The following is a 25,992-nucleotide window of genomic DNA, read 5'->3' on the forward strand; positions in this document are numbered from 1 at the left end:
AGAAAAGCTGGGAAGGGTCAGAGATACTCTTAAGAAGGCAAAAAATGAAATACCTAAGTCAAGATGCTTGAACATTTGCCTGGATAAAGAGAAGCAGCCTGCTTGTCCCGGGCAACACGCTCACGGAACAATAGCTACCGCTAAGTACCTGGATGCTTATTTTCAACTTTGGAAGATCAGCCTAGGGAAGAAAGCTAATCGCTTTCCTCTCGCCCTCCACGCCTACTTTTATCCAAGTGACTGTCGCTCCTCGGACATTTGGTGGGCTTGTTCTTTATAACACACTTCCTAACCTGTGTTTCAATCCTTTCTTTCTCATAATTCCCAAATTGCTATTCTGGGCTTCCTTAAACTGTAACCTCAAGCCACATTGGCACCTTAGGTGGACAGAAAAGATCGCTGGATTCCTCATTTCGGCGAAAGTCCAGAGGACAATTCCTGCCACCCAGGCCCACTCCCCATTTAGACACACTAGGAAGACCCTCAAAGATCATTTATGGAGAGCAAAGGGTGCATGTTGTGGCCGCTGCTGGACAGCCAGAGAAAGTGTTGGAAAGGGGGAGGGGGACTGCATCTGTGCCTGTATGCAGGCGCGAAGGGGCAAGAGCCTGCATGCGTCCGCTGCCTTCCTGCCCCGGCGACGGCTGGCATGATCACCAAACGGGAATCGGTGGTGCCACGGGTGGGCAAAGGCAACGGGCTGGCCTGGAGGGCGGCGCGGAGGGTGGCACTAGCGGTGTGAAAGGAGTCTTTGTGTAGGACTTGGTGAGGTGAAGGGTGGTGTGAGAGGCCTGAGCTGGGACCTGGAGGCTGGGGTTCTGGGACAAGGTAACTCGCCACTCCTCTTTGGCGCTGGAAAAATCCGGATAGTGCCGGCAGGGGGAGGTGTGGTGCTGGACGGGTTGGGTGGAGTCCCCGAGGTTTGGTCTTCTTTGACACTGGAAGGGATAGTAGGATGGAATTCAGGGATTTGTCTCCCCGCCCCCTCTGCTAGGTGGCTGAGAGTTCGAGCTGGCTGGAAGGGTGCAGCCCCTCGCCGGGCGTTCGCTCCATGTTGGGAAGCGGGGAGAGCAGCCCCCAAGGCAGACCCTCCCTTCTGCCCTCTAGAACCTCTGCCCCCACCTGGAGACGAGAGGCGGGCGCCGCGCAGCCCTCCCTTTGCGCCCCCGCCGCGTGGCTTGCGGCTTATTTTCCCAGCTGGCAAGCATCGCGCTGCAGACAAGGGAATGCCTGTGGTGAGTTGTTTATTTTGTTGAAGTTTGCGGTGGGCCAGGGGGACGTGGGGGGCGAGCGGCAGGCAGCGGTCAGGACTGTTTTGTTTAGGTCTCCGTCCACCTGTGTGGTATAAATCTGCCAGCCTCAGGACAGCAGGGGGCCAGGGTGAGAAAACCCCAGGTGCTCCGAGAGCAACCCCCCACCCCCCACCTTTGCCACTTGGAGATCTAGAACCACATGTGATTCTCCCCTCCTGGAATCAGCTAGATCCTAGCTTACACTACCCCATGTCCCTGATCAGTGCTTCCCTCACCCGCTGCGAACAGGGGTGTCACTCTTAAGGGTAGTAATCCGCCAAGACTCGGGAGAGCTGGGCATGGAAGTTCCTCCCCTTGAGGACAAGGGAGCTCAGGTTTTCAAGAGAGGAGAGCTCTTGGAATTAGCGAAAACTTAGTTTGGCTGCTCCGGGCAAAAAGTCCGTTCGGGGTCTGTCCAGTACTACAAACAGGAATCCGGGTTGGCCACAGTTGGGAACGTCAGCAGTTGGCTACTGGGAGAACCCAGAAGAACCCCAAGGGCTGATGGCAGTCAGGTCTGTGGCTGCGTTTGCCTGGAAGAAAAGCCTAAATACATTAGCGAGCTGGTAAAGCTTTTAAGTCCTTTTCGGGAGTGAGTGGCTGGCTAATGAGAGGTTAATTTTGTTTCGAAGGGAAGGCTGCGCTGGTTTCCTGAGATAAATGGACAGGAAGCGCATTACCTCCGCGCGCTGGCAAGCGGCTCCCAAATGCTTTTTGCACCTGCCGCTTTGAGCAGTGCGAGTTGCTGCGGAGCCCGCAGGGATTGCCAGGGTCGTGGTGTAAGCTCGAGTGATGAGCCTCACGCAGGCCCCGGACCCTCTCCTTCCGGGGGCGCAGCGCTCACACCGGGCCCTGGGGTTCTCTCTCACACAGGTCCTGCATGTTTCGGAGCTCCGCGGCCCCCTGATCCCGCCAAGCCCCCTCCAGGAGAGGAAGGGTTAAGAATGATGTAAGTACAATCCACAAGCTGCTTGCCTCTGGGCTGTCCGACTCCGGGCTATTTCAGCCCCTGCTTTTAGTACACTGTGGACTGGGGAGCGGCAGGGGCGCCCTTATTCTGGAATGGGTTGCACAAATCGCAACCCCGGGGCTGATTCCGGTTGTGTTGCCCTCGTTGATCTGTTAAGCAGAGACCCTCGTGTTAGAATTCTGGAAATGGAGATATGTTAATGGGGAAGAAGGAAAAGAAACTACATCTTGTTTAGAATACATTAATGTCGCTGGCATGTGTTTGAATTCTATCCACTTGCACGTTCATACCCTTGCTTTGCTGAGTCCCCCAATTGTACTGTTCTGGCCTCATCTTCCCTTCTTGAAAACAAAGACGAAGGAAGAAAGACTACAAGTGGCAAGAAACCGGGTGGATTTGTGAGTTGTACAAGCAGTCGCTTCACGATATTTTTTCATATTAAAATGTAAAACTTTTATAAGTCATCCATTTTACGTTTGTGTCCCAGCTCCCTCCCCAGATTTTTCTTTATGGAGTCTTAAATTCCTGGTTAATTTGCAGCATAGGAGCTGGAGGAGTGTATATTCTGTAAGTGACCATTCATTACGCTGTTGCTTTCCAAGCGGATTCGGGATCTTAGGCCAGATTTACCCAGTGAGTGTGTCAACTGACCTAAAGTCTTGAAAATAGAAACGAACTTGTGGTTTAATTGTGAAGATTAACATTTTCCTCTAGCCGGCTAAACACTTATGCAGCAATAAAAAGTGAATTGTTAGGCTTATAAATCTTGAGCTTGTCAAATTTTACAACAGAGGAGCAATAAAGCACCTTAGGAGAAATGAAGTTTTTTCTCTAGAGCAGTTCCATTCATTTCACACCAGGATTTGCAGTGACTGGAGGGCGCCCTCTATTGATTAGAAAATCGAGAGCACCTGTGTACTTAGGGCCAGGATGTGGGGGTGGGGGAGAGAAGTCGAGGACGGAAAAAATCGTAGACAGTCTTGGGCGAAAAGACAAAAACTAAACTGAATTTGATCCTTATCCCTTGGTTGTGTGTTTTGAAGTATGTTCAATTATGTGGGATGCTTTTTTCATAGCATTAAATCTTGGGTTGAAAAAAGAGAAACATTTTATTCTTAGTCTTTGTTAGCAAAATACCATACTTTGGAAAACAATGTTCACATTTGATTACTTTTAAAATACGTTTACCAGTATTTTATTAACTTTATTTCATTTATAATATGTAGTAGTTGCAATAGAGTAAATTTTCGGCCTAATAGTATTCACTCCATAGTGTTATCTAAAAATCATATCAGGCAACTCCCGCAAAAAGTCATTTCTCCAGGCAACACAGAAGATATTATTATGCATATTATGGATGTATGCAAGGCTTGAATTATATCATGGGCAGTGAAAGGTGTGTTTACCACTTGTGTCATCATAGTGTGTGATAAGTAATGAAAAGTTACAGTAAAAAGATAGGCATTCTTTATTAGGGATCTAGTGGTTTGTACAATTCATAATGAGACTAATAAGCTGGAGTGATAGGCTTGCCCTCAATTATACTGGTCCATTGATTAGCACATTGTAACATGTGGAATATTTACGTGTCCATGGTTGATATAAAATTCCTAATTAGAGATTCTGAGTAATATAGAGGGTAGAGTTGCCTACTGTGATTTGGGTATAATGTAAGTGAATTAAAAATGGCAACCTTGAGCTATTTGGGTAAAGGCAAAGGCTAGGGCAAGACAAAGTGGCTCCCAGCCTTTGAGGCCATTCTAGAGATTAGATAGTACTTCACACTTACTGATAACAAATTGGGACCTATTATCACCCTATTTTATAACAATTAGTTTTCCCTCATTTTTGGATCCATCCAATAGCAAAAGTATAAACTAATCTTTCATTGAATTAATCTGCTATTAGACTATGAAAATTTGTGGAAAAGCCACGGAGCAATAACGAATCACGGCATAATTACACTGCATTAAAAGCTGACTATCCTCATTAATCTAATTACACTGTGACCGAACATGTTAAAGTTCTCCCACTTTCAGACCCCTCCCGGCTGCTTTAAGGAAGAGAAATGTCAAAGGAACGAGAACACCGGAGCCTCGGAGCCTAAGGGTACCTTCCCAGCCCATCTGATCTGTTCAGGACAGTGGGTCACATTCGGATTTCCAAAGCGGCTGTACGCTAGCTTTAGCAAACGTCTGTAATAGGCTCTATGCTAGAAACGCGGTTCTGCAGATGTGATTGGCTGTGAGGGGAATTGCCAGGGAGTTGCCGCACCGCTCTGGGTAAAATGCCCGCTTCCTCCAAAGAGCTGAAGCTGGAGAGGTGGTGGGACACAGAACGGAGTGACTATTTAAAAAAGAAAGAAAGAAAAAACCCTTCTTGAAAGGAGTTGATCTCAATAACATTAAATCAAGGAGAGGTCAAAGGGCGGTTCATTTGTAACAGTGGACGGAGAGTGGCCCTTGCCTGTTTCTGTTTGGTTAGAAGAAACAGTCAATCGCGGAATGAGTGGAGGAGAGAGGAGAGAGAGCAAGACAGTCTGGGTCTGGGCTGGGCGGACATGACCCAAAGCGGGAGTACAAGGAACTCGAGTTACACTGAACATGCAGAAGGCAGAAGGCTGGAGAATGTGCGGGGGTCAGGCGCTTTGGGCCCTGCTAGTGGCGGGCTGGGGCCAGCGGACTCTCTGTCTTAGCCAATGGAGCTGGAGGGCGGGGCACAGTGGGGGTGTGGACAACGCGGATTGGCGAGTGAAGGGCGGGTGGGGCAGCAGTGAGGGGCTGAGATTGATTGACCCGAGGGCCTCTGCGCAGATATCCGGGCTACGGACTGCTGCTAGCTGGGGTTGGGTGCGCCTCCTGTTGATCCACGCCCGGGGAGCCCACGCTGGCTGGGGCCGGGGCGCCCGCGCGCTTGGGGCTAGATTCGGCACTCGCTCACAGTCTTTGTGTCTTCTCTCCCGCCCCCTCCGCCCTCCTCTTGCCGCCTCGCCTCCGGCCGCTGCGATGCCGCTGCGCCCTGTTGCCGTCAACGTCGCCGACGACTTGCTCCGCCTGCGGCGCCCTGCTCGCTGCGGCGGTGGCTGCGGCCCCTCTCCAATGCGGGCTTGAAGGAGGAAGAAGAGGAAGCGAGGCGCGTCCCCCGGCCCATGCCGCAGCCACGGCTCCAGACCCGCCACGGCGCCAGAGCCGCCGCCCTCGCCGGAGCCCACGAGACCTGCATGGACGGGCATGGGCTTGAGAGTAGCACCTTCCTGCACCGCCGCCTCCGCCGCCGTCTCCGGGGCTGAGCAGCGCCGCCGCCCCCGGTTCTGCCCGCCTCCCCTGGCACTGCTGTTGCTGCTACTGCTCAGCCTTGGGCTGCTGCACCCAGGTACGAGGCGCCTGCGCGAGGGAGCCAGCCCTAGGGCCGAGTGCTTTGTTCCGAACACCCTGGGTTCCGAAGGCGCTGGCCAGGTCGGAAGGTCAGCTTGGTGCGAGGAGAGAGGAGAGAGGCCTCTTATGCCCCTGACACGCACCTTAGTCGGCCTCCCGGCGCAGCAGGATCGCACCCGCAGACGGTGCGGTGTGCGCAGGACGCAGAGTAGAGGCCTCTTCTCCTCCCTCCCGCTGGCTTTCCCCAGTTTTCGGCTCGGAACGTTGATAAATCTCCCTCCAACAGCCGTTTATCAAAGATTTAGGGGGCGGGGGTGGCGGGAGCTGCGCGCCCAAGACAAATGTTCCGGATGCTTTATTGCTCTCAGCATTGGTGTTTACTGAAAGTCAGGCTGGGATCAGGTTTCCGCCGCCGCCGCCGCCTACTCAGAGGGGAGACAAGGAGCCTTGTGCTGCTTCTCTGGTGTTGGGGGTGGCGGCGAGGTGAAGAAATCGCACCAGATGGAAAGACTTGCACTAGAGTTTGTAAACTGGGAGGTTAATTTCTAAGTAACTTAAACTTCTTTAAACAGGGATTTCTTTAGTATTTGCGGAAGCTGCTTTTAATTCAGCTTTCAACCTCTGGAAAAACTCATGCTTTGTGGCTAGCCGCGTGTTCCAGGACGGATTGACGGATATGCTGCTTTCTGGGGGTCGGCATTTACCCTAGTGGAAGCAGCATTGAGAAATCTGTTCTTAGGGAAATAAGCCTGAAAACGAGTCAGTTAGACTGATACTATTTTTTGTGTGTTTAAAATCCTTTCATTAACACAATGTTAAATGTCAGTTACACCATCACAATTAAAAAGGGGGGTTAGTCTTGGATGCTCTTTACAAACAAGACCACTTATATAGAGTTTGTCTAAACAAAGAATTTTTAATGCCAAATTGAAAGTTATTTTTGCTTTAGATAAATTTTTTTTCCAGATCTTTTTGTCCTTTATTAGTATGACAGCAGTTACCATGCTGTGACCTGGAGAATCCTGAACTTTAATGCCACCCAAATGTGGGGAGTACATTTTATTCATTAAGTCCTATCAGCCCCTGCTAGAAGTCCAGGAGATCTTTTAAGTAGTGGGGGAGGAAAATGTGGCATTTGAAAAGAGGCTTAATTTACTTTGTGTAACTTTGTGTTGTGATGTAACAGCTGCATTTTAACACTGTCACTTGGGAAAACATAAACTGAAGTCTTAATAAAGAATGTAATGGCAAGTTTTAGAATGATTAAGGTTTTCAATTAGTGACTTTAGAACCTTAAAAAGTAGTTTCAGTCTGTTTACAGTTACATGGAAAATTTTTCATGACGTGTCAAATGATACATTCATGGATGATTTGTGTAAAAAAAAAAAATGCGTCTATAATGTCCAAGCGTGGGTTTCTTGAAATGGACATTGAAATGCTAGGTGGGACTGTGTCCTTCTTGGCTGCTTGGATATAGTTTCCCTTAGTTGCCATAGGGTTCCCTGACAGGATTGGAATGTGTTCCTTGAAGATTTCTTTGCTGGTCGGTGAAAGACCTAAGAAGTTGGTTAAACGTTTAGAAAATCAAGGTGCCTTACTTAGTTCAAGAATTTGGAATGTGAAACTCTTCTCAGTATGTTAATGTGCCCTCACACTAAAGTCACCATCAAATTCTACCCAGAGTGGCTGTGGTGAGTGATTTCTGTGGACAGCTTGTCAGAATGGAGCAATTAATCTGGTTACAGAAAAGAGGGCTCCTTTTGAGAGATTTCTTTGAAGAGCAGTGCTATTGAAATGCAGGGGTTGTTTCTCAGAGCAGGGAGCCTAGCAAAGTGCTCTTTGCAGATGGGCTACCATATGTTTTATGCCTGGATCCATATAATTTGCCTCAGCACCCCATATGGCTTCATATTTCATTTCATTCAACTTCAGCTTATCTTGTTTCTTTTATTATAAACTGGTTATTGTGCTCCAAATTCACACATGCAGTTCTGACATTAAAGAACTTGTCTTAAATGGGGCGATCATGGCTCAATCATTAAAGGAAGTTCTAGATCTGACCCAAAAATCTTTCAGCACTTTCATTAACTGGAATTGAAATACTATTTCACTGATCATAGATGATCTGACTCAAAAAAATAGAGATCTGTAACTGCAGATTTTTAATTCTGCCCTTGAGAAATGAAAAGAATACTTTTATTTGCTTTTTTTTTTTAAATCTTTTTTCTATTAAGCAAACCTCTGCAGTTCCTGACTGGAGATCCAATATGGGAGTTACTTGCTTACTCATACACTTCATGGCCTTCTTGGCAACATCCTTGAGATTGTTTCTGCTCCACATTGTCTTGGCATTTTGACAGGAGGCTTACTTTACCGCCTGTAACAGGCAAAGTGTGCATTGTCATTATAAATTCATGAAGCCTGGATATTTCTGGGTATATGCTACAAATTAGTCACTACCAGACCCTACAGTGGGGCTGAAACTGCTGACCCAAATGCACTTTTCTCTCTAGTTAGCCTTCCTCCCTCCCATTATCTCTACTCCAAAAGGCTGTTAGAAACCTCACCCAAAACAGAAGAACCCAAGGAGTTCTGTTTTCTCAAAGGAATCAGCACCTACCTGCTATGAATAAGGGGAGGGTGAGGGGAGAATGAGGAAGGAGCAGAAAAGGAGCTGGAATCTAAATTCTGCTTCTCTACCCTTCTGAACAATTGCATCTGCATTTCCATGCTGTTCTTACTTTTGATATTTTATGACTATTTGAAATAATTATAAGTAAATGTATGCTCTGAAAGATTTTATAGACCATAAAAAGAACAAATAGGCACTGCAACTTTAGCGGAAAGTTCTTATGCTGTCTTTTATTTATAATCTGAGGACTGTTCATTACTGAATGATTTGGGCCCCCTTTATGTTTCCTTGCTTTCTGCTTCCTGGGAAAAAATTGATATATTAGTTATTTAAATCTTTTTTTTAAGCTATCAAGTACCGTTTTGAGAGTCAGGACTTAAGAGGACATGATGTGTAGAGGAAGGAAAATGGGAGTGGAGGAAAGGCACCACTTCTGGGCTTAATACTAGCTGTGTATGATCATCCAGGACAAGGCCTTAAATATCCCTTTGCCTTGATTTTTTTCCTTCTGTTAAATGGCTTGCATGACCTTTTTCTTTCTTTCTTTCTTTTTTTTTTTTTTGTCTTTTTGAGTGAAAATAGTTGAAAATGACTTGATCTAGTTTAGAGAGAGGAATTCTATAAATATCAGAGCTGCTTTTGTTAACTTTGCAATGAGCAAACATAAGAGGCCAAACACATGAATATGGTTTTGCGATTAATACCTTAATCTTCTCTTTTACTGAAGTTAAAGTGAATAGCCAATCAAGACTGCAACATTTTTCCCTTTTTGGACTTTGAAATGTAAAAGTGGTTGGGGAGGTATCTCGAGAAGTGGTTATCTCCTACACTTTTTTTCCTCAACTGAAGCCCAAAACAGAGGTTACAGGCTGTTTAATTTAGATTTAAACGCAGTTTACTACTGAAAAGATTAAAATATCTTAGAATTGTTTTTATTTAAAAACCATTTTTAATAGGACTGTCAGATGAAGTTCTAAGTTTTAATATTATCCTGAAGTTTATGCCCATATCTTTAAATAATTACATATTTAATAGTATTGTTTTCTCCCACCTAGAATAAGATATTTTATGCCTGAAAAATGTCACAAAGTTTATTTTAGAACAACCTCCTCATTTCTCAGGTGAGGAACCTTAGACTTGAAGAGATCAAGACCTTCCTTCATAGTTTAGAGACCTGTAAAGAATGTGTAACAGTTCATGTCTGTAAAATTTGAGGTGAATGATAAAAGGATTTTTTTCTTTTCAGTAATTCTAGTGTTCCCACTTTATGGAATAGAATAAAAAACTGACTGGTGCACATGACTGATCCAGTATTGGCAGTTCTTAAGATTTTTGTGCTTTGAGAGGTTTTATAAATTTTTATGCGAGAAGCTAGTGGCAGAGCATCATTTGAAAATTGACTTTTAAATAGTAGGGCATTAATACTTGAATACTTAGTTTTTCATTACTTCATTACTTTGCTTCAGCCATTAAGTTTATATGAACTTTTGATTTAAGGAAAAAACTACTTATATGTACTCTTGAGAATTTGGTTGTGTTTCTAAAAAACAGTTGGAATCATCTGTTTCTGCAGCATAATTACAATGTCCTTTTGATTTAGTGTACTTTTACTGGTGAACTGTTTGGGAGCTGGGATCCCAGGGTGAGGGATGTTAGAGGAGTGAATACATGGCTTGGTCAGATGTATCGCTTTATTTTTTTAGGGAACATCTACACTTTGTAAAAACCAGGAGATAAGTGTCAGTTTATATACAATTTGTTGATAAACATCCATGACGAAATGCATTATAAATTAGTACCTGGTTTTTTTTTTTCCTGTCATTCTTCCTCTGTGAGCTCTACTAGAATCAGGTAAAGGTGTTTTAACCAATCATGCTGTAATTAAAGGGTTTTTACCTACCTGAGTTGTGGAAGCTTTAATTGTGGTTTTATGCATAGACAGTGCTTTCCAAAGCAAATTACTTATGCAGTTTTCAAAATCAAAACAAAGTTCACATCTTTTGCTTGGCCTTAGAGCAAAGGAATCTTTCTCAAAATCCATAAACAATAGCAAAGTTGATAAAATATGTCATTTACCATTCCCTTGTAGTATTAACCTAAGAACACTGCACTAGATACAATAACCTGTGCTTTAGAGTTCTAAGCTAACTAACTGCATGCACTTTTCTCCCAGTGGCTTAATATGTGAGAGACACAGAAGCACGATGCAACCGTATTTCTGAAGGCCTTCTTAAAATAGGAGTACATGATATAGAACAAACAGTCCCCAGAGGAGAATGTCATTTTCTCAGGTAGCTCAGAAAGTGGTGAAGCATTTAAGAAACATGTGGTCTTATCTTCTTTCTCATAGGTGACTGCCAACAACCAGCCCAGTGTCGAATCCAGAAATGTACCACGGACTTTGTGTCCCTGACTTCACACCTGAACTCTGCCATTGACGGCTTTGACTCTGAGTTTTGCAAGGCCCTGCGTGCCTATGCTGGCTGCACCCAGCGAACTTCAAAAGCCTGCCGTGGCAACCTGGTGTACCATTCTGCTGTATTGGGTATCAGCGATCTCATGAGCCAGAGGAACTGTTCCAAGGATGGACCCACGTCCTCTACCAACCCTGAAGTGACCCATGACCCTTGCAACTATCACAGTCATGCAGGAGCGAGAGAACACAGGGAAGGGGACCAGAACACTCCTAATTACCTTTTCTGTGGCTTGTTCGGAGATCCTCACCTTAGAACTTTCAAGGATCACTTCCAGACGTGCAAAGTGGAAGGGGCCTGGCCGCTCATAGATAATAATTATCTTTCAGTTCAAGTGACGAATGTGCCCGTGGTCCCTGGATCCAGTGCTACTGCTACAAATAAGGCAAGAATACTTTTTTTCTTCTTATACTTTTCAGGTGTCTGACTCTTCAGACAGCTTTGGAAGTTTGATACAAAAGACCTAGTTTAAAGGAAACTTTGCTTGGTCTTCTTGGCAAGCAACGTTAACAGGGTGGATGAAGGATTAAATGAAAATTAGTAAGGAGTTTCTTGCTGGAATTCTAAGGCTTATGAAAAATATGGGTCTAAGTTTAAATAGGCAATGATGTGAAAAATAAAAAGTAAACAGTAAAGTTGATTTCTCAAGGGAAAAGGCAGCCCTATTAATGAAAAACTGTACTTTTTCAGTAATATTTTTTTTGAGTGCATATATATGTGTGCCTTTTGAGGAAATTCCATGTTTAGATTTATTAGATTGACTGATGTAGGTGTTCTAAATAAAGAAACTTGTGAGACCTGAGGGCAGAAACCCATCAGGGAACATATTTCATTGGAAATTTTGAATTGGTAGTAAAAGATAATGTCTATAAGCCAGCTTCCCAATAGCAAAGAGTCTTTTAGTAACTATCCTTGTGGTGACCAAGGAAGTTAGAATTGGATATTGCAGAACAGTGATGTATAACCCCAAGTAATCTCAGGATAACAGTTTCAATGAGAAGCTGAGGGAAAAACTGACAAAATTAAGTTAGGCTTATCATGGCTAGCTGCCAGTGTCTGTGGTTCGTGGTTGGTTAGTTGGGTGGGTGGGTGGTTGGTTTTAAAGAAGCTAATACTGAATCCTCTAAGTCAATTTTGAGACACCAGTGTCTTAGTGCAGTGATTTTCAGCCTTTTTCATTCGGTGATTTTCATGTCATGGCACATATAAACTAATTACTAAAATTCTGTAGCACACCAAAAAAAATAGTGGTATATATTTTGCTGATCTGACCCAAAAAATGGTATAATTTTGATTCATTCACACTAGATGACTCTTGTTGTGTTGGCTGTTGTGATTTTTTTAAATTTGACAATCTAAGGGAAAAGAGGTCAGTGCCCCTGACTAAATAGCCAGGTATTGCATATTTTAACAATACTTGTGGCACAACAGTTGAAAATGACTGTCTTAGTGCAGGTAGGTGGACAGGAGCTATGAACTGGGTTTTCAGTTGCCAGTCAGAGCTGATTCTTTCATTAGTAAATAAAGAAATCAAAAGGGTTTTCCACAATAAGAGTGTCCCAAGTAACCACTCCTTCTCTGTCTCCCCCAACCACAAAATCACACAGTATAGACTATTTCATCTTGCTTAATTTTATTTGTTTATTTTATCTATTCATTAGTTGGTTTAGACTAAAAGATAATTTACAAGGATCAAACTTTTGTCATACTTATGACTGATCTTTTGATTCCAGGACACCCTCCCTTGCCTCCAAAAATGTGTGGCATGTTTTTAAAGTGAATTTAAATTATTTTACTTGGCCTTTTGTGGAGGGAGTTTTAAAATACCTCCAGAGATGTCTGGAGACACCCAGGGGTGTCACAAATCTAAGATTAGAAGTCATTGCTCTGAACAAAGAAGGCTGTTACAGTGGTGCAGCCATCTTGGGGGAGCTCAAAATGTTTCCACTTCAATTCCAGTACAAACTCAAGCTGGCCTTTCCAGATCCTACATCTCAAATAAAATTTTCTTCCTCTGGTTTTTATAAGTGTGCAAATATTTTTTTCTAGCTGAATATTAAAATATGTATTTGGTATATTATGATGTTAAGTTATATAATTATGCAGTTTTAAGACAAATCATGGCCAAAAATCCATCACTGCAGCAGAGTCAGGTCACAGAACCTGAGAATAATCTTTGGGGAAGCATAACAGTGGAAATTCAAGAAGGCATTTCCATTGGGAATGGAGAAAGTCATCATCGATTGTGCAGATAACTGAGGGCTTAGCGGGGTAGCCTTCAAACAATACTATCAAGATTAATAAGTGCTGTGTGCATGGGAAATACTGGTTCAATGGAACAGTTGACACTGAAGTACTTTATTTACATCATTCCATTTCAGTTGTGGTTGAATCTTTCATAGTTTTTAAGCACATAAATAAACAAAAGATACAACTTATGTTTGCTAAGGATCAAAGGTTTTACCTATTCCAAAAAGGGAGGTGGGGTTCCTGTCTTCTGACATAAATTCAAACCAATGATGAGAATGCTTGATCTTTAATTGTACTATTGGAAAATATTTCCCCACATCTGGTGACCATGCTGTTCAGCAACAAATTACTCTATGGCTTCAGGACCTCTAGTAGTTGTTTTTTTCCTTCTTGTAACTCTCCAAAGCCTCCAGAAGCATCTGGAAGGTTACAGTTGAAGGTCTGTTTCATCAGCACAGGTCGTACCAGACCTGTGCTGATGAAACCAGGAAAAGGCCTCAAGTTTTGCAGTACAATTTCCTTTTATTGTACCTACCCCGGGCCAAAGTAAAATCTTTAAAAAATTCTAAGCAATGAAAATATAATGCTAATGAAAATAACAATGTGAGGCAAAAGGTACTTATGAAATAAGTTCAGAAAAAGATATGGTTTTTTTTCCTTGATGTCTATGCAATACTATAAAAAAATTTTTTTTTCCAGAAGATTTTGTTGTGTGTGAGTCCCAGCTTTACTGAAACCTTAGACACATACTTAGACCAGCTATTGGATAACCTAGCACTGCACGTTGCAGATACTGTATCATCCTTGTGATCAAGCACTTTTAATGACCTGTGTGCTCAGGGTCACTAGCTTTAAAGACTGACCATCGATGAGGTTGGCCAGCTGTGATACTGAAATTGTATTTTAGCATCCATTTAATTCCCTGCAGTGAAATAAACCACTAGACCTGGGTATTTGGTCAGTGAGATCTCTAAAACAACTCCTCATCCTGGGAACCTGGCTTCTGGAGCAATCCGTCTTCAAGCTGATTTTTGTGAGCTCTACCTGACCTGAAATACCTATCATTCACTCATCACAAAAATACAAAACTTGGGGGGGGGGGTGCCTAAACAACAAAATGAAAGAAAAGTGAAGTCATGTGTACTCAAGGAGCTATTTATTAGCTAAGCCTTTTCCTTTTCCCACATGCAGGCAGTGAGTTCAGGGCAGCTAGGCCCGCAATGCTCGATAGCCTGGCCCCATCTCCCCTTTTCTATTTCCTCTCTCTTCCCTGGGAAATGTGGGGTGGTTTTACATTTGTCATGGTGAGTGCAGAGGTGCTTTCTTGGGGCCTCTGGGTTTTTGTCATGCCCTCTGCCAGCCTGTTAGGCTCCCTGTCTTAGGAGTAGTCTGTGTGGTTGGCCACCTTGCCAGGTAGCTGTGTTCTGAGGCCAGGACTGGTTTTTCATCTCTCCACCCCCCAGGCTGCAGGGGTTTCTGGCACACCTACAAACCTGGGCCGAGATCCACATCAGGTCTGGGCCATCTTCCCCACCTTTGGCTGTGAGAGGCGCCTCCGACGTGCAGGCACTGGGGCAGAGCTGAGAGGACAGGCACAGAACTGGCGGGGCTGGCTACATGGGAAAGAAAAGCAGTTTTTGTTTGGGGAGAGAAGGTAGCTCACGCTAGGCCAGAGAGGACACAAGTGAGCAGCTCTCCCAGGCCTCTCAAATAAATACTCCAGATCATCTGCGGCAGTGCTTGACTTCTGTACCTCTTCTCCCACATTTTCTCTGCCAGCCCCTCATTCTCAGCTCTTGTATACCTACTTCTGTGTGCCTATGGATCTCTGTGTAAGTGGACTCAGTAGAGATTTGTATATGCTGTGACTACAGAAAGTGATTTTGATATAAGTTATTTTAAGAAAGGATTCTGAGCTTTGCAGATGTGCTCTATTTTTAATAGCATATATTAAAATCGCGTTTCTGAAGTGCATTTTAAATGAGTCCTTTCCCCGCAAATTTCAGGATTGCATTTATGACACACTTAAACAATGGCGATTTTTTAAAATTATTTTTACAAGTAATTTGTACTGTATTTTTCCTTTAATTTTAATGTAATCGCCTCCTTTCTCATCACTGTAGCTTTCTTATCCTCAATCTGTGAGACAGAATTAGAAGTTGGAGTGTAAAGTCAGGGTGACAACAAGTCCTTTTATAGATATTCTGCTATAAGATTTTTATGTGCTTCATCCTTTAGTGAAAGGAGGTGGTTTCCCTTAGGGCGGTTTGCATTTGGGAAAGAGGTGTGTTCTTTGTGCTTGACCAAGATGGCTGTTCAGCAGGTGAGTAGACACTCTAAGGTGCCTCTGAAGTTCATGCTGCCACCGTGGGCCACCAGTTCCAGGTTATTCCAGGGCAGCAGCACTCAGCTGTTCTAAGCATAGACAGAGTTTATAATTTTCCCTAATTCTTGAACTCTAGCTGCTTTCTGGAAAGTCCTGAGAACTTCCACTGGATGATGATATCAGAGCTCTAGGAAGACTTAGTTCATTTGGTTGCTAACTGTCTTCCTCAAACTATAAACCCCAAGGTGTTGTTCCCTTATTTGCTGGTAGGGTCTAGAGCATGCGCTGTGTCCTCTATTTCTCTCTGATGCCTCTTAGCACGTAGCTCTTATTCCACCTCAGTAAACCGGTATTGTGGGTCATTCTCCTGGTTACAAAATCAGAGACAGATGTGCCTGCGTTGTGAAGGCTTTCAACTGTCCTTTTAAGCATATCTCTGGATCAAGGTTTGGAAATCTGTTCTCTCTTGACCTCAGGCTGAGGACATTTTGTTGTTGCTGTTGCCAAGCTTTTGTAACCATTTATGCTCTCTGTATCTTCACGGAGACAGTGTGAGCTCCCAGGTGGACTAAGGAAGACACTGCATCTTCCCATTACATTAGCAGGATTGTGTTTTGAATATATAGACACCGTTCTTGCATGTGACATATGTAGAGGGGACATGTGGCATTTTCTTTGAGAATGTAGAGTCCTTTCCTTCCGGAGAGCACACCTGCTTTGCAGATATAGTGTAACCAATCTTTAAAATCTGAGATTGTTCTCTTTTTTTATGACTTAACTGTTTTGCAGGTAATTCTTGCCATCTCGATAAGATCTGCTCCTTGTTATGGTCATTGTTTTGCAGAAATTACCAAAAAAAAAAAAAAAAAAAGGTTACAAGGCTAGTTGTGGTATATTGGGGATCAGGTGGGACAGAAGTTTGCAGTTGTAGTTCTCTGCTCAGTATAACCATTTCTCTGATAAAACGTATGATCACTCTAGTGTGACATTTCCACCAGCAAGCATTAAAGGACCTACTGTGTGGGGGAGATGCAGAGATGAATGCAGTCTCTGCCTCAGGCTAAGCACATAACTAAAATCTGCAGCAGGCAGTGGAGAATGGTGGGGTTTGTGTGTAAAACCAGCCGTTTTCAGGGTTCCGTTTTGGAACATTGGTGACCTGCATTCATAAACTGGTCCAAAGTGCTGCGAAGACTTAGTAAGTTGTTGAAGATATCCGAGGGGCCAGAGAGATGGATATGTATACCCAGCGCACACTCTTCCACCCTGGTCACTTGTCACAGGTTATTTTTCTTACTGCTGGAATTTGTTGATAGTCTCCCTTTTCATCTGGCCATGGTCAGAGCAGCCCCTCACTGACACCCACATTTCCTCGCACTACCACAACCTCGCAGGGTCTAGAATCCTGGCTGCTGCTTTTGAAAGGTTGTTAGTCTTTGATTTAATCTGAAAAGCTTCCTAGAGTTTGACTGTCAGAGCCATCAGTTTTTAAATTCAATTTTTAGAATCCCATCCTATCTTTAAAACTCATGAAAGGGTATCGTAGACATCCTTATCCTCCCTGAATATTATTGTGGAAACAATCGAAGCATTACAGGACTGTTTTTAGAAGAGCAACAATCAGCCGTGATTCCAGGTGGTAGTGTTCTTCTTTGCCCTTTGCTATTTCCTGCATAGCCCTGTGTGCTGGATTCCAAGGTCTTAGGCCCAGGAGCTGCTTGACTTTGTTTTACGTAGTTTCAGCAAATTGCCTGGAGGTAAGAGGATTTCCAAGTGTATGTAGGGAAAGAAAGAAAAAGAAGGAGGAATTATTAGCTGTATGATGTACATGTAGATATAAAAGATCATTTTGCAACATGAATTGGTTATTCTTTGCTTTATTTTCCAAACAAGGGTCACCTTTATAGTGGAAAATGAGTTTTTACCATCTTCTATTTGGAATGAAGAGACATAGCAGATGTTAGTAGAAACTGTCTAAAATTGTATGAAGTTTGTATCTGTGTATCTTTTTTTTTAATTGTATTTTTCCATTATCATTTATCCCCCTTATACTCTCATCCACCCCACACCACAATCTCTACATTGCTGTTGTGTCCATGAGTTCTTTCTCTTTTGTTCTCTTTTGCTCAATTCCCCCTACCCCCAAGCTGTATCTGCGTATCTTTTGAGACCTATATGTTGAATCTCCTAGACTGTACCCCTCTATCCCAGATGTGGTTTGGAAGGAGGAGGAGACCTTCAAAATCTCCCATTTGTAAGTGAAATTAACCCAATGCCTGCCCTGCCCTAGCCAGGCAGGGTTCCATGCGGTGCTGTGGGCCTCTGCTGCTTTGAAACAAATCCACACTCCTCCTCCGGAGTTTAAACCAGAGGCGCAAGGCCAAGTCTGATACACAGCTGAGAGTTAGAACTTGTTTTTCTGTCACATTTCCAAATGTCTCTCTCTGCCCTGTTAAATTTTCTTTGAGTCAACATTTTGAGAGGAAGGGGCGAGGAGGAAACATTGGATGGTTGGTCCTTTTTTTTTGTTGGCTTCAATTAATGCTAACCAAACAGTTTCTGCCTGTGCGGAATGTAGCATGTAAAAAGCCTTACCTACAGTGTTGAACAATGAAAAATGCTACCTTACCCACTTTGTCTTTATTTGTTTTGACTGCAGTAGAACTTGCTCTTCCACTGTTTTGAATTTTTTGTTCTTGTGGGTGCGGTAACGTAAAGGACTTTTTAAACTGCTCCACTCTTCAGTAACTGGTAACTAACAGGAATAGCAACACACATCTAAGACACGGAGTTGAACTAGACAGCTTTGCAGTGAAAACACAGGGCTGGTGGGTCTAGCAGGAACTTCAGGTGCAGCTGGGTCTGTGAAGATAGGAGGTTTTTTAATGTCCCAGTTAGCTGGTTATTTTTAAGAGAGCCGAAAGGTTTGGCTAATTCTGGGGGGGTTCTTTCAGTGTCAGAACATAGTATGTATACTGTGGATCGAATTGATATGACAGCATTGAAACTAACTTTCACAAACCGTGACATGGGGACTTGAATCTTTCCGTTTTAGGACGTGTGTGAGCGCGCACATATGTCCACGCGTGTGCCTGCGTGTTGTTGTGTCTTCCCCTCTCCCTACCTCAGGTAAATGAAAACAGAAGGGGATTTTTGTAGCCTTCCAGTTAAGTGGCTTCTTGAACTGTATGGTCTTGGCCTCTAACCACCTTGCTCCTGAGTGGGCTTTTTTTTTTTTTTTTTTTTTTTTTTTAATAGCCCTGAGAACATGAACCTAGAAGGGACAGGGTGTGAGTGCATGGTGAAGACCTTCAAGCCTTTTTACTTTTTTAGTCTCCTCCCAAAACTGAAAAAAATGATCGAAGAAGCTGTGATTTCCTAATCCCCATCGGTTTGGGAAATAGCTGTGCTGGAACCTAGGCCCAGAGCATTTGCCCAGGGACCCACTGGGACCTAGGATCTGTGGCGCTGCCCCCACACCCCATGAGGAGTGCTGTGAAGGCAAGGCCAGATCTGCTGGGGCAGATTCCTACCCCCGGAGCTACGCCTCTGGCTCTGGCTCTCACCTTGCAAAATATTTTTAGCTTTTGATATGAAGCACAGGGGCAGCCTAGGCCTATAATGCTGTCGACATACCCCAACTTCACATCTAGAGCGTAGTGAGTTCCTGTATTGGCTAGGCTCCTTGTAATGCGGAGTCTGACGTTCTCTGTGTTCTCTGAGTGGCTAAGACTTGAAGGACCACAGGCCTTTCCTCCTCATCCGCAGCACAGCCTTACTCTGGTCTGTGTACAAGGAAGCTAGCCAATTTCCCTGTCTCCGAGCCTATTTATACTTCCAGCCTTCCTTGTTTTAAGTGTACAGAAATTACTCTTTGGAAGGAGACGTTTTTGTGTCTGTCCCTTTTATGTGTCATCCCTGGGCCTGCTTCCCTTTCACTCTGGCAAGCTCTTTCCAGCCTCTGAGCCCAGTGCTTCTCCCCTGGACCACCCTAGCAGCCTCAGCTGTGGGTGTCCTTCCCTCTGGTTTGGTTTCTTCTTTCTCATGCTGCTGCCAAGACCCCCTCCAGCCGCCAAGGCAGCCCTTGTTCCTGCACGTATTACCTGGGGCAACACTGAAGAATAAATAAGGCAGATCCAGTCCATTTCTCTGGATTCCTGTAAGTGTTCCTAGAACAGAGCTCCGTGGAAAGAGACTGAGGAGAGAAAAACCTATTCTGATACCTGTTTTGAAGGTAGCAGATTCTCCGTCTCATTCAAGCCCTAAAAGGAGTCTAGGGGTAGGTAGGCTCCTCTTAAACACACGTGTTGTCTTCCTGTTAGTATCTTGTCCTAGTCCAGTAAAATTACTTAACAAAATATACTTCTGTAGGTCTTATGTTCAGTCGCCCTGTAGGTAGATATTTGATAAATAGGCTGAGTAGTGATCATAAAAGTACATTTCAGTTCATTGAGTTAACAGCTTTCTAGTAAATTATTTTCCTTTAATTTTAAGGAAAATTATCAGTGACATCAGTTATTAACCAACTCAAAAAATTTTAAAAGTAAATTTGGTCCATATATATACTCTCCTGGGTTTTGTCTGTAATACTGGTTCAAACAGAAAGTTATTCTAGATGACTGTGCTCTCCCCTCCCCCAACCCCACTTCTAAAATGGGGGAGACAGAGTTCTCCCATCTTTTGTAACCAAAGGCCAGGTACCTACCTCCCAGCCTAGGTGGGCGGCTCAGCTCCAGTGGGATCCACACTCCTCATTTCCCTGTCAGGTGGTGGTGAGGGGGGACTGTAGAACCAGGGAAAACACTGAAAGAAAGGAGCCTTCAAAATCCTCTACTTCCTTTTGGTGCTTCCAGGTTTCCTAGGCTTTGACTTCAGAAGTCAAGATTAGGTGTTTAAGAGCTGGAGGTAGGGCATGAGTATTTCTTGAAAGCATGTGCTCTTGTTGGAATGGCTTCTTTTTTGCTCACTCTAGAGGACAAAATCTAGAGGCTATATACCACTTACGGTGCAAGAGTAAAAGGGGCTGTGAACACAGAGATCTCTTATCCTCCCTCAGAGTCCCCTATTTTTTCAGTTTGTAATGCACCCAAAGGGTCTTATGAAGGGGACGTATTAGCTAATTCTATAAAAGAAAATCCATTTAGGTTCCTTTAACACAAGCAGAATTTTAACCAGGTACATGTCAAAATTGTTTTCCCATGTTCCAAGCTCATTTTTGAGACTATTCCACTTTAGTTTGCTTGGCTCATCTTAATCCAAGAGATGGGAGTTCCTTGATCTAAAAGTCCAGTTCTGGCATTCCAAGATTCCAGTAAGGTCCTGCACTTGTGGGTGCCAAACGGCCTGATTAAACACTGATAAATGTTTCTTCCTAAATGCAATAAGCACAAATAGTTAAGTGCACAGCCTTCGGGGAACTCTGCTGTTTGAAAACCTATGCACAGCACTTTAAAAGGCTATTGAGCTTCAGTGAGAAATGTCTGTGTCTTGGCAAGACAGTGCCTGGGTTTCCCTTTTTGTTGGTTACTTCATTTTCTTTTAATGTATTTTCTTTCTTTTTCCTGGTGGGAAGGAGAGGCAGATGCCTCTAAATTTTGGTATTTCACAGCAAACCTTAAATCCTGTTGCCTTTCATGTGTAGAAAGGTTGATTTGTAGCTGCTATCTTTCTCTTCCTAATAGACCTTGTGGGTGGTAAAGATCTCAGGGAGTGAAACATTAAAAATGAATGAGGTGAACTGGAGTAGTTTGAGGTGGGGTTTGAGAGGGACTGGGTGGGGGAGGTTTAACAAAAGGCATTGATGTTTTAAATGCACAGAAATGCCGTCCATCAATAATAAATGGTGTGGCATAGAACAGATGTGCCAAATTGAGTTATTACAGCATATGGATCTGTTCACAGAGGGAGAAAAGCAAGCAACATAGCTGGTGTTTTTAAATTATGTTTCAGAGCTTTAGAATACAATTTGGAATATCCTCTTTTTACAAAGTCCTGATAGCTGCTAGTTGGAAATACAAAATGTTTGAAATGTCCAAAAATTCTGATTAAATTTTGAATGTTTTAAAAGAATTATTAAGAATAAGAATGCGTAAATCTCACTTTACTGAAGCGGGAGACAGAATCTGAAAATGAATTTCGGGCCCTTTATGGCTGAGTGCTTGCTCTTGAAGAGCGTGTGTTGTAATGCTATGAGGAATGAAATTACATTACAAAACCTAAGTCATGTGAAACTGTTACCTAGAGTGCTCTACATTTATATCGATGGTATCTTTAGAAACGTACTGAGACTACAGAGGACCTGTCAGGAAACCTGTCATGCTTTGAGATTGATTCATCACCCTAGGTATTTTGATTCATAGGCTAATTCTATACAAAGGCTCTGTGAGAATCACTTCACCCAAAAGAGAAACAGCAACAGAAATAGCAGCTTCATTGTCTCGTAGAGAAAATTGCTCCAAGGAAATTGGACAGACATAAAAATCTGTTAGATGAGCTGCAATACTTTGTGTAAGTGTAGATAGTCATGCTGAGGCCAACCTTTGAGTTGTACTTATCTTGTAAGGTGTGTCGCAGGCATAGAAGAGGACAGCACTGTGTGAGGATTTGATGTGAGCCCAGGGTTGGAATTGGTGTGCTCAGTGAAACCAGCAGACTTGGTTAGGATCTGTGGAATGATTCCACTCATCTTAATATTGATCCTGGCTTACCTTTTTAAAAAGGTATGTGGAATTGGATCTCTCCTCTTTGTTGTCCCAACAAAACTAGTTCTTCTTTGTTTTTCCTAAGGTGAACAGAAAAAGTACTTAATTCTTATAAATAATGCCAGGTCGGTTTAAATTTGAGGTTTGTTAGACTAGAAAGACAAATTACTTAGAAGAGTTTGTGGAATCTTTGGGAATGTTCTCGTTGAAAATGAGGATAGTGATTACATGAGAAGTCTTATTACTATTATTTTAGCCATTTGTACTAACTTGCAACTCTTTTAGGTGCAGAATTTATTTGAATTGATCTTTTCACCTCCAAGGAATCCTAATTTGCCTTGGAAAAATAAATAAACTTGTCAAACTGTGTTTAGAGCCACCAAATAAATTTATTTTATAGTTCCATTCGATATCTAGCTCAAAATCCCTTTACTCTGGAAGGTCCTATGGTTGGATGCACAACACATTTCCTGAAATCATCTCTGGTACACCTCCTTTGGGTTGTTTAGAAGGTGTTGAAATGTGAGAAGGCTGGTACTGAAATTAAATGGTGGCTCAGGGTAATTAGGAAGGGAGAAATCCAAGCATTTTCATAGTACATTGTCTGGCCTTCAGTTGCAGCTGCAAACAACGGATATGAATTTAACCAGTTGCTACAGTGCAGCTGGTTCAGATCTGGCTTTAAAACTGGCTGAAGTAAAATGAAATGGCTGGAAAATTCCAGTCAAGTAACACCAGTGGGAACATGTGGAATTAAATAGTGTGAGCAAATGCTAGCCGAGGGAAAAAACTTCAGACATAAACTTGAGGGTGGTGGTGAGAACTTGTAGAGAGAGGGGCAGGAAGGGGGGCCAGGGCATTTTCTGGCCTTTTTTAACAAGGGTCTATTGTTTTGATTAGTTCCCTTGCAGGAGGTGGTTTCCTCCATCCAGAGTAATTTGTAGAGTGTTTGGCCTGTCTACCTCCTCCTTGACTGAAGTCACCTGATACTTTTTTTTTTTTCTCCCTCCAAGAAGAAAGAAAAATAAGCTGTTACCTCAGTTACTGACAATAACACAAATCTCAAAATGTAGTCTTTTTTTTCCTTCGGGACAGTTTTCCCACCTTGTGTACCAGGAGGCCCGGTCTCTTCATAGCCCTCTTCTTCCACCACCTGCACCAAAAATGTTGAGTGTGTTGGAGGCCAAGGTGCTCAAAGATTCAGTTTTTTTTTCTTTTAAAATAATTGTCCTAATTAAGGAAAGAAAGTGGGGGTTCACTAAAAGGAAGCTTTTGTATTGTCAGTTTTTTTTCTCCGTGAACTATCTGCTTAATTTGGAGAATTTAGAGTTGGCTGGGGAAAAGAAGTTCTGAGAAGTTGAAGGGCCATGTGCTGTTGGGAGAAAACATTTGCTGTAACTAGGTTTAGGGTATTTATTCTCTGCCAGTGCTTGGGAGCTATATTTGCCAAGTGATTTCCCTGTCACAGGGATTAGCCAGTCATGTGAAACATTTGATTAAGAGACTTAGAGAAATCTTGCCTGAGGCACATGACTGGTAGCTGCTCTGGGATGGTCCCCTTCTCAGCTCGCTGCTGAGTCCCCTCAGTGTTCGTAAGTAAATTTGTAGTGATTAGTCATGGGATATTTTTGTTACAGTCCAATGAAAACACTTTTTAGGAATCAAAGTTCTGGTAAGTATATTGTTAATTAAGCCCCTTAAAATTTCTGCATAACTTAGAAATGAATCTTTTCTTCACACAGAGCTATACCACTTGCTGCTCCTCTGTTTTTGGAAACACAAGATATAAATGATCAATAAAAATGGCCTATATGCCAACAGCAAAACTGTTCTATCTTAGCAAGAGTAAAGGCAGATAACTTAAATTAAGGTTTTATTTATTTTTAGAGAGGGGAAAGGAGGGAGAAAAAGAGGGAAATATCAACCAATTGCCTCTCATACGTGGCCCGACCAGGGACCAACCCACAAACCAGGCATGTGCCCTGACTAGGAATCGAACTGGTGACCTTTAGCCTTGTGAAGCAATGCCCAACCAACTGAGCCAGGCTGGTCAGGGCAATACATAGGACTTTTTAATTTTCCCTCATAGCAACACCATTCATCTGTGAGGCAGGAGCAAAGGGGCAGAACTGGGAGAGTCTTCCTCTGGTCTTTCAACTCCAGAGGGACACACCGTCCTGTTTCCCTCCCATAGTGTTAAACTTTGTCTGCATTCCTTCCCACAGATCACAATCATCTTCAAAGCCCACCGTGAGTGTACAGATCAGAAAGTGTACCAAGCTGTGACAGATGACCTGCCAGCTGCCTTTGTAGATGGCAGCACCAGTGGTGGGGACGGCGACGCCAAGAGCCTGCGTATCGTGGAAAGGGAGAGTGGCCGCTATGTGGAGATGCACGCCCGCTACATAGGGACCACGGTGTTCGTGCGGCAGCTGGGTCGCTACCTGACCCTCGCCATCCGCATGCCGGAAGACCTGGCCATGTCCTACGAGGAAAGCCAGGACCTGCAGCTGTGTGTGAACGGCTGCCCCGTGAGCGAGCGCATCGATGATGGGCAAGGCCAGGTGTCTGCCATCCTGGGGCACTCCCTGCCTCACACGCCCCTGGCACAGGCCTGGCCTGGCTACACACTGGAGACTGCCAACGCTCAATGCCATGAGAAGATGCCAGTGAAGGACATCTATTTCCAGTCCTGTGTCTTCGACCTGCTCACCACTGGTGACGCCAACTTCACTGCAGCCGCCCACAGTGCCTTGGAGGACGTGGCGGCACTGCACCCAAGGAAGGAGCGCTGGCACATTTTCCCAAGCAGCGGGCAGGAGACTCCCCGTGGGCGCGGCCTCTTGGCTCTAGGTCTGGGGCTCACGTGCTTGATCCGTATTGTGTTTTTGTAGGGGTTGTCTTTTTTTTTTTGTCTATAACAAAATTTTAAAATATATATTGTCATAATATATTGAGCAAAAGAGTATATATGTATATACCATGTATATGACAGGATGTGTGTTCTGGGACACCCACCAGGTTGTACATACTGTGTTTGACTGTTCTCACGTATGTTGGATGTAGTGTTCTTTGATTGTATCGATTTTATTTTGCAGTTTTGTGAAAAGTTTTATAATGTCCCTGCCTGGGGACCTGTTAGAAAGCACTTTATTTTTTATATATTAAATATTTATGTGTGTACCTGGTTAGTATGTATAGTACATGTACACAGACACCATATGCAGCATCCCCTTTGAACATGAACAGTGATGGTGTTTGTAGCTGTTCTTGGCTGTTCCCTCCTGCCCTCTCCCATTGCTACTGATCCCCACGGTGTGGAGCCTCCTCACCGCTTGTGTCCTCACTTGATTCGGGAGGATAGTCAACTCCACCTTACAGGTGCTTTTGGCTGTTAAAAGACTGATGTCTAGGAGGCCTGCACCCTCTTCAACAGCTGTCGCTTTTCCAGAGGGTGGAGAGAATATCACTACAATCCTTTATTAAACCAGAATTGTCCTGTCTGAACACTTCCGGTCTATTAAGTTGAACCATATGAAACTGCTGTTTGTATAGGTCAGAAGGGGCTAGTGATGGCAATTTCTTAGGTGAATGCCAGGCATTTTGCTAGACTCTGGTAGTTCTGTCTTTTTCTCATCCCATGTTTCTGTTTAAACTGTAGTTTTTGTCCTCTTTTGCCTATTTTGCATTGAACAAACAACTCAAAAATATACATTTAGTGATAATACCTTGCTGTCCTCCGTAATTTGTGCAAGCTCGCATTCTTAGCCTTCCCTCCTCAACTCTTTGGCCCCAGAAACACACTGCTGCCTGCCCCCATCTGCAGGGAGCCCCCCTCAACCTCAGGCACTGGGGACTGAGGTTCGTTACTGAGGCCCAGACCTTATCACAAAGTTTTCTGCTCACTCTTTCCCTCCACACCACATTCTTTACCGCGGTCTTTGACACGTCTGTATGCATGAGGTATGGACTT

General features: G+C 43.6%; 1 protein-coding gene across 1 annotated transcript; it reads left to right on the top strand.

Annotated features, from left to right (window-relative positions):
• The first annotated feature begins 956 nt into the window (after positions 1 to 956).
• On the top strand, positions 957 to 24,926 carry RGMB (repulsive guidance molecule BMP co-receptor b). Its single transcript, XM_090276521.1, has 5 exons — positions 957 to 1,235; positions 2,166 to 2,241; positions 5,375 to 5,634; positions 10,619 to 11,127; positions 24,245 to 24,926. The coding sequence occupies exons 1-5, from the start codon at positions 1,052 to 1,054 to the stop codon at positions 24,911 to 24,913; spliced, it is 1,698 nt and encodes a 565-aa protein (XP_090132647.1). The 5' UTR covers positions 957 to 1,051; the 3' UTR covers positions 24,914 to 24,926.
• The last annotated feature ends 1,066 nt before the right edge of the window (positions 24,927 to 25,992 follow it).

Source organism: Furipterus horrens, unplaced genomic scaffold (assembly GCF_987537825.1).
Source record: "Furipterus horrens unplaced genomic scaffold, mFurHor1.1.pri manual_scaffold_5, whole genome shotgun sequence".
Classification (NCBI taxonomy): domain Eukaryota; kingdom Metazoa; phylum Chordata; class Mammalia; order Chiroptera; family Furipteridae; genus Furipterus; species Furipterus horrens.

Coding starts and splice junctions, on each gene's coding strand:
- RGMB (XM_090276521.1), top strand. CDS start 1,052: ATGTTGGGAAGCGGGGAGAGCAGCCCCCAAGGCAGACCCTCCCTTCTG. Junction 2,242..5,374: donor GAGGAAGGGTTAAGAATGAT/GTAAGTACAATC, acceptor GCGGGCTTGAAG/GAGGAAGAAGAGGAAGCGAG. Junction 11,128..24,244: donor GTGCTACTGCTACAAATAAG/GCAAGAATACTT, acceptor TCCTTCCCACAG/ATCACAATCATCTTCAAAGC.